This window comes from Aulonocara stuartgranti (assembly GCF_965226115.1).
Source record: "Aulonocara stuartgranti genome assembly, chromosome: 4".
In the NCBI taxonomy this organism is placed as follows: Eukaryota; Metazoa; Chordata; class Actinopteri; order Cichliformes; family Cichlidae; genus Aulonocara; species Aulonocara stuartgranti.
Genome location: NC_138942.1, coordinates 3,804,756 through 3,819,393, shown reverse-complemented (window position 1 = coordinate 3,819,393; position 14,638 = coordinate 3,804,756). Strand labels below are relative to the sequence as shown.

The 14,638-nt window shown below is 43.0% G+C and overlaps 1 protein-coding gene across 1 annotated transcript; it reads left to right on the top strand.

The window, feature by feature from the left end:
- The first annotated feature begins 1,487 nt into the window (after positions 1-1,487).
- hlfa (HLF transcription factor, PAR bZIP family member a) lies at positions 1,488-13,808 on the top strand. Its single transcript, XM_082530337.1, has 4 exons — positions 1,488-1,876; positions 2,829-3,188; positions 9,257-9,459; positions 10,290-13,808. The coding sequence occupies exons 1-4, from the start codon at positions 1,762-1,764 to the stop codon at positions 10,503-10,505; spliced, it is 894 nt and encodes a 297-aa protein (XP_082386463.1). The 5' UTR covers positions 1,488-1,761; the 3' UTR covers positions 10,506-13,808.
- The last annotated feature ends 830 nt before the right edge of the window (positions 13,809-14,638 follow it).

Here is a 14,638-nt window from a genome sequence, read left to right as displayed (position 1 = left end):
ATTGTATGCACTGTGCATAAAAGAAAGTCCCAAATTCTTTGCATTTTTTGTGGGAGAAACTTGAAATTGTTGAAGTTTTTACCTACAAAGTTACAAACTTGTTTTCAGATGTTTTACTAGGAGCTTTTTTAAATTTTGATTTAGGATTAAAGAGATTTCCCAGTCGTTTCCTCTCCCAACTGTTACAGTTACTGTTACAGATGTATCAATTTATTCAATTAATTAACATCGATTAAAACAATAAAACTAATAAAACCCAAACAATTTCTAAAATGTAATCATTAATAATTGACTAGATTTCTCGATCTGACTTTAAAACTGGCTCTGAACCCTCCTCGAGGTTAGATAATACTGGGAGATGTCATATTTTCTCAATTTTTAAGGCATTTTTCATTTTATTTTGTTTGTTCTTTGGTGATGCACATTCCAAAAATGGCATTTAATAAAACCAGCAGTTAAAATTGTGACTTCTGGTATCTCCAAGAATCTGGAGTCCTGGGGCAGTTGTTTGCTTTGCAGATAGTCTGATCTAGCTCTTGTGGAACAATTCATGGAAAATGCCCTTGTTGTGCTGAAATAACTTCTCTTTTTTTAAGGGGGGCAGGGAGGGGGGGGGGCAAAGGAGACAGATATTTAATGACCTCTACATAGTTTTATGGATAGTGCTTTGGCTATCTGGGGGTTTTGTAGTGTAGTATGTATATTTCTTTGCAACTACGGTGAGAGGGCAGGGTGAAATAAGATAATAAAAAGGTTTTATTCATCTCCATAAAATCTTTTATGACAAAGATGCTTGGCCTAGTAAAATAAATATGTACGTAATAAACTTCTGGTGGCTTTGAGAGTTCAAATTGACTCCAACCTAAGAAAACACCAGCAAATAAAGAAATGCTGCAAAAGCGCACAAACCACAATGATTTAGGTGAGACAATAAAGTGACAAACCGGCTGTGGAAGTGACAGAAACCAAAAGATCCAATGGACAGAAGTGAAATGCGCTGAAAAGATTGTGAGGAAGAAAAAGATGCTTTTGGTGCATTTTTCTACTACAGCTGTTAGTTTTGGGTTTTACTTCTGCTGTATTTTGTGAGCCTTGGCAGCATTTTTATTTTTTTATGATATTTTCTTATTTTGCAGTGCATTTGGTCTCTCAGGGCCAGACTTCTTCTGGACACGATCTATCCTGTTATACGTTATACATGTATTTCATCATATTTTGAAAGGCAGTGTTAAATAACACTTTTACATGCCAGTTTAAACTATAATAATCTCTATATTAATATTTCCCCTAAAAAACTGAAAAATAATTAAAAGTAAATCTAAATGTATGTGTACTTGCTAGACACGTACTTTGATTAAAGCCAATGTTTCCGACTGTCACTGAACGCACCTCTGAAGCAACTCTTTTTTCTTTTTTTTTCCGAACGCGCCGCGCTCCCCGCCCTCCCGGTGCTTTGACGTCACCGGCATCCGTCTCCGCACATGGATGGAGGAGTGTAGGAGCTCTGACAGCGACACTCCTCCCTCTGCCCTCCTCCTCCAGCTATTTGCCAGCCGCCCTCGACGACAGACAGCCAGCCGCTCGCCGACCTGCTGCTGCGCGGAACCCTATCGTCTCCCTCCGAGCACCGGCGTCGTTTATTCCACCTGCGCGGGACCTTCACGGACCGGCCAGCGAGTTCGGTTGCCTCTTTTTCTTTTGTTTTCGGGGGGGGAATTTAAGTCTTTGTGAGCTTTGTTCTCAAATTGCCCTTCAAGACATATGGAGAAAATGGCCAGACCTCTTCCTATAAACCCAACTTTTCTGCCGCCGACTCACGGCGTGCTGAAATCCCTGCTGGAGAATCCGCTGAAGCTGCCTTTCCACCACGATGAAGGTACGTTTAAACCGGGCCAAAACTTGAAGCCGCGAGCGCGCACTCTCGGCCGTGGTGTTTACGTGCGGGCTGTTGTGGTCATTCAGTGCGTAGATTTGACAGATCGGAGGCGATGAAGGACACTGGTTCGCTAAATCCATCAGCTGTGACTTTCCTGTTAACGTTTTTACGACGTTTGTCGATGTAACGTTATTTATCACAGATCGCTGTCCGTATCTGTTAAATGTGAGTTGACTGACAGGTTGACGTGAACTTTGGCTCGAGCTGTTTAGCATGTACTTGTCATGTAAATTAGCGCAGTGCGTGTTAATTTGCACGCTATGTGCTCCCGACTGCGCCGTTTTGAGCTTGCGGGCTCCTTCTGCAACCTTTAAACCCGCTCGTCTTCTGTGGGATTTACAGTAGCACCACCTCTGGCTGCCGATAGAGGGCGTCGTTTCCGTTATGAAGCTGCTGCTGTTTGCGCTCTGTTTGGATTCTTGGATGCATTGAGTGAAAATGTATTTAAATATGAGTGGAGAGCAGGTTATTAATTTTTAAAAGGTGATTCCATCCAAGTTACAGGTTTCTATGTGCATTTCTATGGTTTTATTTGTCTGTGGTGTAAAATGTTGGACTTTTGTCACCGCTTCAGCACACTTGGAGCCAATACTTTTAATGTTGCTTACATTATTGGAAGATGACACACTGAAATCCCATCAGAAATAATTTATTGGCGTGTTTTAATAAGTTAACATATTATTTTTTTGTTATTTTTAACATCTGGTGCTTGCACAGATAAATAAAGTATTTTAAATTCGGTTAATCGTTTAATTTGGTCCCTTTTTGGAAAATTGGTTAAACTGACCCTTTTTTTTTAACATGAGACCCTGTCTATTTATAACCAAGATCTGACCCGTGATTTCCCTCAATAAAGCAAGACAATAAAATGACTGTGTGCAAACATTTGCAGGATTCGGGAAGGACAAGGAGAAGGAGAAGAAGCTGGACGATGAGAGCAGCGCAGCCAGCCATCCACAGTCGGCTTTCCTTGGCCCGACCCTCTGGGACAAGACCCTGCCCTACGATGGGGACAACTTTCAGCTGGAGTACATGGACCTGGAGGAGTTCCTGTCGGAAAACGGCATCCCCGCCAACTCGGCCCAGAGCGACCAGGCCCCGCAGACGGCGCAGCCGCCGCAGGCCCCTCTGCAGCAGGCCCCGCCACCTGCCCCGCCCACGCCCTCCGTGGTTGACCTCAGCAGCCGTGCCACCACATCAGTTCACACGGGCATGGCGCCTCAGACCTGCCTCCACAGCCCCAGCACAGCAGGTAGGCAGCCTATGCAGTGGAGCCTATCATGCACCTCGAAATACTCGAGGCCACGTGAGTTAGTTGTACCCTTTCAGTGTCGGGGTGGGGGGGCGGAGGCCTCGAGAGGTCCGTCCTCCTGTTTGCTCACCTGGTGCAAGCACACTCTCGCCACATTTACTCACTATCAGCCAGGACGCTGAGACAGAACAATATCTTGTGCGTTTTCTCATTTAGCTCCTGATTGGAGCGTTGCATCGCACCTTAAATTCACCCTGACACACTTTAGTCCTGTTATACAGCCCTGCACTGAACTTTGGAGCGCCTGTAAGCAAGCTCAAGTTCAAGGGTGGTGTACAATCTCATTCACAAAGCTCCGATTAGCAGAACAAATCTTCCCGCACCAACCGTGTCAGGCATTAGTCATGGTTGTTTTCTGTGTTGTGTTTCTAAAGTTGTATTGTTGCCTTCAGATTCACCCTTTTAAAGTTAGTTTCCATCGTCTTCATTCAGAATAAATCCCTGCTGGGTTTGGCAAACACTGACATCGGCTGTTTACATTACTCAGAAATGTGACTCAGAGACTACTACATACTGCTGAGCTTCATTTAGTTTGCACACATACTTCTTTTCAGCTCGGTGATGTGACTTTTGAATGAATTTTAAGGTGCCGTCTAATTATTTCTTTATTGGTTGCATGAAATCCTCAAAGCATTTTAGGTGTTAGAACCATGTTTTGTTTCGGTGCAGAGCTCCAGCGTTTCAGTGACGTGTTGATAAGCTAAAGCTCCTCATCCAGGAAGATTTCTTTTATTGTAATGAGCTAACATTAAGTGGGCAGTTTGCATTCAGGCGGAGGCGCTAAACTGTGTGACTGAGTTTGTTAAGGCGCTGCCAGATTCTGTTTGGGTTTTACGCCAGACACCAGAAGGATTGAAGTCAGTTTAAAGGACCGGCCTTCGGTACGAATGTAAACGGAGCGAGGTCTCTGCATTTAAAGGGAAGCAAGAAGTTCTTTATGTTTGTTACTCGATGCTCAAGTGGGGGCGTCCTGATTAAGTGAGTGCCTAATAGTTTGAGTGATATTTCAATGACACAACTGATAATCAGGATGAACGTGGACTGATCTGACCAAAGACTTTGGATGATAATAGAGGATGACTGGTGATTTGGCCTGACATCAGATGGGTCAAGGTCGACTCCTCGTCTATAAAATCACTCTTTTCTTAAAAGCCGCAAACAGAGTCCCGACATAAATGCTACGCAGCTGTTGTACTGGCACCTGAAAAGAAAACTCCCCCTCAGCGCGTCGTGCCTCTGAGTTTGGAGATTAGGAAGGAACAAACCTTGATGAGGTATTGTCAGCATTGTGTTGGCTTTACTCTAATATGCTAAATACATTACACAGCACCAAATCTTAGCTCTTGAACCAAGTTGGGTCATGGAAAGCTACCAAAATATTACCAGGCGTTGATAAGAAAGAAGGTTCAGATGAAAGTTTAATTAGGTACATTTTATTGACCAAGTGGCTTTTATAAAGACACTGAAACGTTCCACTGCGTCCTCGTTATGTATATGAAAGCCGATGATTAGTATCGGCATTGATTGATATCTGTGTCGTTCTTTATGCTGATTAAGTGCTCAAAGATGGTGTGATGAAGAGCTAGAAGACATAATAAAGACTTGATCGCATTCGCGGCACAAAAAGTCGAATCAGTAACAAAAAAACTGCATCTTTGGGTAACCCGATAAAATATCCAGCTGTTACATTTGTAACACCTGTTGCCTTTTAAGCCTTTCTATCCATAAAACAGTAATAAAAACCAAATATTATGACCTTCACCTCTCAGCGTTTGCGCTGACATAGCTTACACTGCTATCTCTTCATGACGCAAGTGACTAATAGTGGCGCTCTCTCTGACGCTGTAATTGGCCAAAGTTTCTGTGGTGTCGGCTGTGAGTTTCACAGTGTTTGCACGACAACAATAGCGAGGCAAACATTTAGAAAAGTGTGATTTTTATTTTTTATATTTATATATAGACCATTTCCTGTTCCCATTTATAATAAAATCAAATGAATAGACTTAATAACATCATTTTATATATATATATATATATATATATATATATATATATATATATATACTGTATAATTTTTTTTGAGGGTCAAGTTTTTTCCTCTTGAAAAATGTTTATGCAGCAGTTTAATGATGACTTTTAAAGAAGCAAGTTGCTGTGAGTGCTTTGATGTAAAGTTTTCGCTTTGAATGCATCAGCTGTGAAATTGTGGCCCAATATCAAGTTATCCAATAACAGCTTGACCAGTGGCTGATTCCAGTCCATATTTCTGCTGTGACCAATAGCTGACCCATTTTACAGTCTTTGAGCAGTTGAATGCGTTTTTGAATGTCAGCCAACTTAAAGTTCATGCAACATGACGGCTTTATTTGCGGAAATGCTGGCATACACAGGGTTCACATTGGGTGACGTATCAGTGCAAGCACATTTTGACATTTGATTACCAGAAAACGCTAAATGCTTATTTTTGATTGATTATAGTTGAACTGGTAATTAACAAATCATCCATTAGGTTGTATAGAAAGTTGTGCAGACTAGAGTTTGAGGAGCTAACCTTACTCAGTGGAGGTGCATCTGTACCTTATGGGGTTTTTTCTTAGAGGCTGGGTGCACATGTGCATAAAGACACATGCGTATGTGTGTGTGTGTAGGTGTGTGTGTTCTGCTTGGGTCTGTCTCTGTCTGCCTCTTCACATTTGTCTCTCACGTGAACGCGGCTGGGGTTTCCTGCAGCATGCCGGGCCATGTGACGGACACATGCAGGCGCCGTGTGCAGCGCTGAGCTGCAAACAGGAGCTTGTCACGGCATGAAACCTGCCCGCTTCTCTTGTCTCCTCCTCCCTCCGTCTCTCACTCACTCTCACTTTCACGCTCCCCACCTCTCCTTCCCTCCCTACAATGCTGTCCACTTCCTGTCCAGTCTTCCTCCCCCTCCCTCGCCGGGCTCAGCTCTAAAACAGCCTCGGACTCAGAGCCAAGGCACAGACTGTACCCTGCAGAGATCACATGGACTCGGGTGTGCTTCGGTCACGTGAGCGCAATATTGTTCCAGCTCAGCGAGTCTAGTCTCGTCTAACCAGCCACACTGCCACCGTCGTCTAGCGATACAGGCAGCTGATAAGTTATCACAAGCAACAAACAAATAAAAGAGAGGGGGATGGTTTTCCTCAAACTAGCGGTTGGTTCAGAAGATGGACTCTGCTACACCGTTGGCAGGAGGCAAAGGGGAAGTCAGATCTAGGAGGGGTCAAAGGATGTGTTGTGGCGCATTCCACTAAGTTATGAAAGGTGGCTTGATGAGGGGGAAAATGAGCCGTGGCGAAAAATATCTCTCCGCTTTGTTGTTGTGGCCAGTTTCCGCTGGTCTTGTGGAAATGGTAGCTTTCCTCTGCAGGACCAGCCCGTCCTGCATGAGTGCCCTCGAGGAATGAAGTCCTGTTGACTTACAAGACACGGAGACAAACAAAATCTACGCACTTATTATAATGAACGGGGTGGGGTGGGTGCACGGTCTTAAGGGAATTTGGTGCTTCACTGTAATTTTAATAGTTTTAGACACCAATGGAGCCCCATGGCCCAGAGGTATAATTAATATCTGATTTAGGACGCTTTAATCAAATTTGTTTTGAGTTGGTGCATTTTTTTACCTTGCCACTAGGATTTTTACGTCATGCAAATACGTTTTGACTGCCAGCTTAAAGAAGCATCATTTAAAGCCAACATAGAGGAACAGCACTTGTGGCCTTTAACGCTTTTGCACAGTATCGAGTGACTGCTGTTGGGCTCGTGTCACTCCGAGGTCAGAGTTCTGCTGCACTTCCATCCCCGCGCACAGATATGACCACCAGCTCCGCTTATCGCCGACCGTCGTGTTATCACCCACGCAGCCACATGATTACACTCACAGTAAGCTCGATACGATCATTTAGCGTGACAACAGCCTGTAACCAGCGGCGCACCGAAAGAGATAAAGTCCACAAAGGAAAACAAGTTCCACGGGTATTTCTCAGCTCAATCCTGCTTTCCCACAGCTTTTTATAAGACAGACTACCTTTCATGCCTTGTTAATTTTAGATTTCCTGGTCAGGGAGGGAACTATTTTGTGCATCCACATTCAACTACTTCCTCTCCCCTGGAATGTGCGGTCCATTAGTTTAGGATACTGCAGGTCAATGAACGGGCTTGTGTTGTAACTCTGGTAATTAGGAGATCCCAGTGGCTCGTAAAGGTGATTAGGGTGAGGTTGGGTATTTGCAGGTTGGCAGACAAACTCCAGTTTTAGTTGGTAAGAGGCTTTGCTCTCCAGCAGGGCTCGGTTTATGAATGGTGGTGGAAGAGACTTCAGCTATTTGTATCTTAGCTTACAGACAGATTTATCTCTACTCTGGAAACGGTGACTCTACTTACCGACCCGACCTTAGTTGACTTGCTAAAAGATATTATTAAAAACACCTTATTCACCAAACAAGTCATCAGTATTGCTCGTTGTCTAACCCGCAGCCTTTATCTCAGATTGAGGTTTTTTTTAAGTATCTATACTCATAATTATAACATTGAGAATAAATAAAAAAAGCCCACAATACCATGATAGACCAACAGGGGGCTACAGCCCACATTTTGGGACCACAGCAAAAAATATGTTGACATATCAAAAGCTGGTATTAAATCTGTTCTTTTTTTATTATATAATTCCAGTTTTTTCAAATAAGTTTAATGCTGAATTTTCAAGAAAGTTAATAAAGAGGTTGAAGATATCCAACTGTAACCATTCCCAGAAAAAATGCCAGAGGAAATTCCCTTTTCCTCAGATTTATGAGCTGATAATCGGTCATTTTAATACTCCTGCATCGTTTTTTCCGAACAAACCTGCTTCAATGTTGTTTTCCTTTTACTTTCTATGAGAAATCCGAAGCAGGGTGGCCACTCTCTCGAGGTTTTCTTGTCATGTGATGAAGGAACCGTCACTTCCTGTGGTTGGGACGGTGCCTCTTGAGGGGCAGACAGATGCAGAGTGAGCTCAAGGATTCAGTCTGTTTCTGTTTTAAATGCAAGTGTTCTCAAACCTCCACGGCATCCAAAAGCAGAAAGCGGTGCGACTGTGTGCACGCTGGATGAAGGTCTGCAGCATTCATTGGCCATGGCCGCTCACAAGTCCAACAATTTGGGTCGTGATGTATGAGCTGCCAGTGGATCGGCAGCTCGTGGGAATGTAGGCCGCTGTGACTCGCTTTATTCGCTGTTTTTTTTTTTTTTTTCTAAGTGGGGAATACAAATGGGGTTTTTAATCACAAAACTAATTAGTGCTAATGTGATGAATCACTCAGTAAATGTTCAGCGAACTGGACTCGTTGGCCCTCAGCTTGAGATTGGTTGGAGAAGTCTCACACGACAGGCAGGTAGAGATGGGGGGAGGGGGCTGCTGATAGCTTTCAAGATGGTTTGAGAGTTGACTTCCTTGAGATCTCTAGACAATCAGTGAAATCAGCAGTATTAACAGTTCATTATAATAAGCGCGTAGATCTTGTTTGTCTTCGTGTCTTGTAAGAAGTGAGGCGTGTGTGTGTGTGTGTGTGTGTGTGTGTGTGTGTGTGTGTGTGTGTGTGTGTGTTTCTTTGTCCTTTTAAAGCTTGTGTGCTTGCACCACCTGCTGGGCAAATGAGGCACAAAGATTGTCTTCTATAAAAGTAGCCACCTGTCCTCAAGTCAAAGCCTGACGTCTCCTCCTGCTGCTCTAAGATGTGTGCATTCAGAGGAGAGAAAGAGCGTCCTCCTTTGTCCTTGGTCCAGCTTTAGAGCTGCTGATTGGGCCTCACCCGTGTTGCCTCGCTGCTTTCTTTAAATAGAAGTACAACTCAGAACCTTAAGGGCGCTGCTTCTGCCAAAATTAGAGGTGCTTATTGTTTAGGTCCTGCTGATTTCAAATCACGAAAGGCTTTCAACATGTAGCTCTTGCTGAGAGAATTGCATGCTTCTGCGCACTTACTGACAGCTAATGTGTCTTTTGTCCTCAGCCCGGGACACCCCCAGCCCCATCGACCCAGAGTCCATTCAGGTGCCCGTGACCTATGACCCCGACCCAGCAGACCTGGCTCTGTCCAGCGTGCCGGGCCAGGAGATGTTTGATCCGAGGAAACGCAAGTTCTCTGCCGAAGAGCTGAAGCCACAGCCGATGATCAAAAAAGCCCGCAAGGTCTTCATCCCCGAGGACCTGAAGGTGACCCGCTGCTCCGTCTCTTTGTGTTTGTGTTTATAGCCGTGTGAGATCAGATTTCATGTTCTGGCTGAAATGCCGTTATGTAAGAATGTGAGAATCTGAAGCAAGTTAAACAATGAGGGGGAGGAAGACTTTTGAACTATAAGCAAAACAATCTGTGTTCTTAAATTCAAGTCATGCAAAAAAAAACAAAGATAATGGCTACATTCAAGTTGGAGATAATATTTATATATCAATTAAAAAAAGGGTTTTGCATTTGAAATGTGGGACTGGGGATCATTTAAAATTTATTGAGCGTAGCGATTTTGCAGGGTTTACACCTAAATCCCGGATGAGCCCCCATTTGTTTCCCCAACCATACTTATGAATAATTATTTCACTGAAAAGGAATACACATGAAATCTGTAAGTCTGCACTAACTGTGTAAGTGATGCATGTATGAGTCGTGCATGTGCAGCAAAACAAAACAACTATAATTCGAACAGTAACGTGTTTCTGTTCTCGCTCACAGAGAGGTATGCTCGAGACAACTATATTAGGAATGTCCCCTATTTATGACATCATACAGAGCCAAAAGTAGGAAAAGGTACTAAAACTTTAGTGTTTAGAGCATCATTATTTGTGAGCACGTTAAATATGAGCATTCACCCTTTTAACTGTGTACAAATGACAGAAAATAAGGAAAAGCATAAGCTTTCAGCAGTTAGAATAAATCACTGTCTCCCCCTAGTGGATGGATCGGGAACAGGCATCACATTCAGAGCTGTGTTTACTGTTTTTTTTAGCTCAGACTCTTGACCTCCCCATCCTGTCCCCACTGTTCTCCACAGGATGATAAGTACTGGGCCCGGCGCAGAAAGAACAACGTGGCAGCCAAGCGGTCAAGGGACGCCCGGCGGCTGAAGGAGAACCAGATTGCCATCCGCGCCTCCTTCCTGGAGAAGGAGAACGCCGCTCTCCGCCTGGAGGTAGCGGACTTGAGGAAGGAGCTGGGCCGCTGCAAGAACGTTCTGGCTAAATACGAGACCCGGCACGGGCCCCTGTGAGCCCTCAAATCCCCACCCTGCCCATCCAGCACCACCACCATGCCCCCTCCTTCCACCTGACACCCACTCTACTCCCCAGACCTCCCTTCCCCTCGAATTTGAAGGACAATGTGTCTCTTTTGGTGGCACTGAATCCCCCCCCCAGTACCCCCTGGCCCTTGAGCCCCTTCTCCTCCCACACCAACACACACCTGTATGATTCTGGTATTTTTGACTTCTATCATAAGCTTCAATTTGTCTGTACCTTCTTTTAATTTCTGTACACATTGTTTGACTAAATATATATACATATACATGGATAATGATATATATATATTTACACCTGCATACTTCCCACTTTAATGTACTGTGAGGAGTCATGAGCCAACCCACCAGCTGAATCCCCCCGCCCGCTACCTTCCACCTTTTGAGAAGTGATGCCATGTTTGTTGTTCACTTTCATACCGATTTTATACGTGACATCAGGACTGAAAACTGTCATTTCCTTTCTTCTTCGTGTCCCCGTAACGAGCTTAAGCGCCCGCTTCCTGCTTCAAACTTGCGTTTTGTTTTTGTTTTTTAAGCCCTGTTAAAGTTGTCTTCTTCTGTTAACAACATCATCTCTTTTTTTTTGTTCATGTTGTATTTTAGTTGGGTAACTCCGCCCCCCCCCTACGTAAAGAAAACATGTCTCTTCCTCTGCAGTCATGCCCATTTTTCTTTCCTTCATCTCTCTCGGACACTGAGCAATAATTCCTGTCCACCGCTAACCCGACACAAGCATCTCTTAGCTCCGCCTTCTCTCCACATTGCATCCTAGCTCGTTAACTAAGCTAACGTTAGTTGACATCTGCACTAATGCGTGTCTCACAATCTGATCCAGTGCAATGTTTCCACTCGCTCAATTTCCTCTAACTCATATTTATCTACCTTTTATTTCTCAGATGGAAGATTGTTGTTTTGAGAAAAAAAAAATATATATATACATATATATTTCTGTTGATATAATTGTTAGTATTAATACTACTCTTGACATTGATGTTATTTAGCCTCCTTGTTTTTCAGATTTAAGCATGATTTCTTTGACAGAATGAAAAGCTCTTTGCGGTTATTTTCTCCCTTTTTTTTCCTTTTTTTTGTTTTGTTTTTGCAAAGTTGTCGATTTTTTTTGCTTCTGTTCAACTTAGCATGATTAATATGAGTGTTTTTACTTTAGAAATCAATCCAGATGTCTGTAGTCTCTCCTCATAGCTCTATGTTTGCCTTCTTTTAAAGATGGCTGTATGAATGTAAAAGGTGTTGACAAAAAGAGTTGGATGGTGTTGTCCAATACTGTGGTTAACTCAATCGATTTGTTTACTGCAGACCAAACGATTCACAACAGAGATGATATATTGGTTACAAGAGATATGTTTATATAGACCTATTCTATAAGTTGTTCTTTTTGTACAGTATTTTTCCTATACATTACTGAACTGTGTATTTTAAAGGCACAACAGATCCAGAAAATAATTAAAGAATACAAATGTATAACTCAAAGACAAATGCATATACTGGTATTTTGATATTCTGTAACAGGTAGGATGTGGTAGATTTACAGAGATTTGTGGACATCCAGCGGCACCCAAAAAGCTCCCGGGCATCGTTATTATTATGACACTCTGGTTTGTGCAGGTGCCACGTTTAGGCTCCCATATAAATCTCATGTAACTCAAAAGAAGCAAATGCGGTTCAGAAGAGAGATTTGGGCCCGCGCACGTTCACCGCGGTTAGCGTCACAGCCTCCCCGGGGATCCGAAGCTGCCCGTGAGCAAGCTTTTAATTGAATTTCCTGCTACATAATGAAACGCTTCACACAGCTCGTTGGTTTTCTTCTTCGATGGGATGAAGTTACTATGAAGGAAGGGAAATCTGTCGCTGGTTACTCTTGCTGCTCCGTGCGATTGGTTCCTTTTGGCCAATGCACTTGTAACGTGTCCCGAACCTGAGTGATAGACACCGAGAAGCTTTTTTTTTTTCTTCTTCTTCTTTAAACAAAGGCTGACAGTGAAGATCTACAACGTTGTTGTAGTGTAGAAATTTCCGAGCATTCAGTCCAATGCTGAAGCTTCAGCTTATTGTATGGAAGTTCAGATGTGCCAGCATTAAAATGAAATTAATGGAATTTTTCTGCAGTGGATCATCTGGTAACAAAATTACCACCCACCACTTTTTTTGGTCCTTATCTTTGTTTTTCTACACGTAATAAACTCAGTTTGTGGTTTTATGTGCTGGAGTATTGGAGATGATATTCCCAAATACGGAATTATTCATGTAATCCAGCACGTATGGCATTTTCCACATGAATAATGTTACATTCCTGCACAACTCACATTTTAGTAGGTTAAAGTCTAATTTATCTATTTGCATTTTGAAAGTAAGTAAATCTCTATAATTGGTAAACAGAACTTTGATTTGAGTAAATGATTTTATTTTCTTACTGGCATCCCTGGACTTGTTATGTTTGTGGTGACGTGTTGAAATTTTAGTCGTGAATTTCCATTTTGTTCTTTACGAAGTTGGAAGAAAAAAGGAACGACCCCAAAAAAGGCTTATATCCGCCCAGTAAAACAAAACTCACACATTCCAGCCTCAGCACCAGAGTCTGTTGAACGTAATCTATCTGATCCAAAGGCGTGCGCGATGTAAAATGATTATTTTGTAACTGTAAACTATCATCTCAGTGCTTCAGCGCTTTAGACGTTTCCTTCTCCATCCTAGCTGCACAGGCACACGGGAGAGCGTAAACAGAGTTTGCGGTAAAGACTGGAACGATGCCTCCAGAATCTCCGGAGCACCTTTCTATGAAATCGTATGCCGTGCGTGTATATATAAATACAGGAGAAAGCCAATAATGAACCCACGTGTATCCCAAAATGACCTCACTGTCAAGTGATTTCACTACCTCACCCGGAAATGTTATCCATAATCCTGAGTCTATTCCAGTGCCTTGAATACACCGACTGTTTCCCAGTCTCTCAGCAATGTAGTTTTCATCGCAGCGCCACTCGGATAAGTTCAGATCTGCACTGAAGGGCTTCTTAGTGCATCAAAATATCTACACATTATATATACTAATAACTCTCATGTCTTATTTTGGACATTACACCAGAACTGTAACCATTGTATTCATGGCAACACCAAAAGACTGTTTCAGAGTGTGCGGCTTAGAGTACTCGGTCTTGCTTGTCATGGAATGGATGCATAACATTTACTTGTGCTGTTCAGCCCTCAGCCTCTGTCTCTGTACATTGTAGTGTCTAATAAAATCCCAGTGCTTTTCTGCTTTGTCGTATTTTTCTGCCCGATTACAAAAGATCGCAGACGTTTGGTAAGAGTCCGTGTGGCACTGATCTCTGGGTCAGACTCGTTATTAAAAATGTGTTTTCTGATGTTAATTTGTGACTTTTATAGCTTTTTTTGTGCCTGACATGAAAAGCATCAGACAGGGACGTGATTGACCAATCACATTTGAGCTGGCTGCGAACAGTGTGACAGTCAATTTGCTTTTTTTTGTGTGTCAGCATCCTTATTTAAAAAAAAAAAAAAAACTGGCACACAAAACAGGAAGCCATGATGATCCAGTAACTGCCCTGAAAATCCAGTAAAACTGAGAAACTAATTAACTCAATCGGTTAAATATTTATTAAAATAAAACTAGAAAAGGATGGATGAGTAGTTTTTAAAGTAAACTGAACTGCACATCAATCTTCTCTTCAAAAGCACTCAATACGTGCTGTGTGAGCTTATACAACCTTCATTTACTTAATCTGAAGAATCAGTTTTTCCTTAATGTGTTCAGAAGTTTCCACTATGGGGTGCCGGTTTAACTGGGTGCGTTGAGAGGACGCCCACATGTCATAGTGCTGAGAACGGCCGTTCCGAGTCCGACCCGCAGCCCTTTGCTACCTGTCTGTCCTCGTTTTCCTGTCGTTTCTTCACTTATCTAATAAAACTGAAAAAGGCCAAAAAGAGACTCCAGTCTGAGCACTTCCCATAATCGCAGACACTCGTCGGCGGAGGCTCAACTCATCCTCTTCGAGCCACGATCTGATTCCTTGGGTCAACAGCTGCAGCTCGTGGCTGTAGGTGAGGGTGGGAATGTAAATCACCCA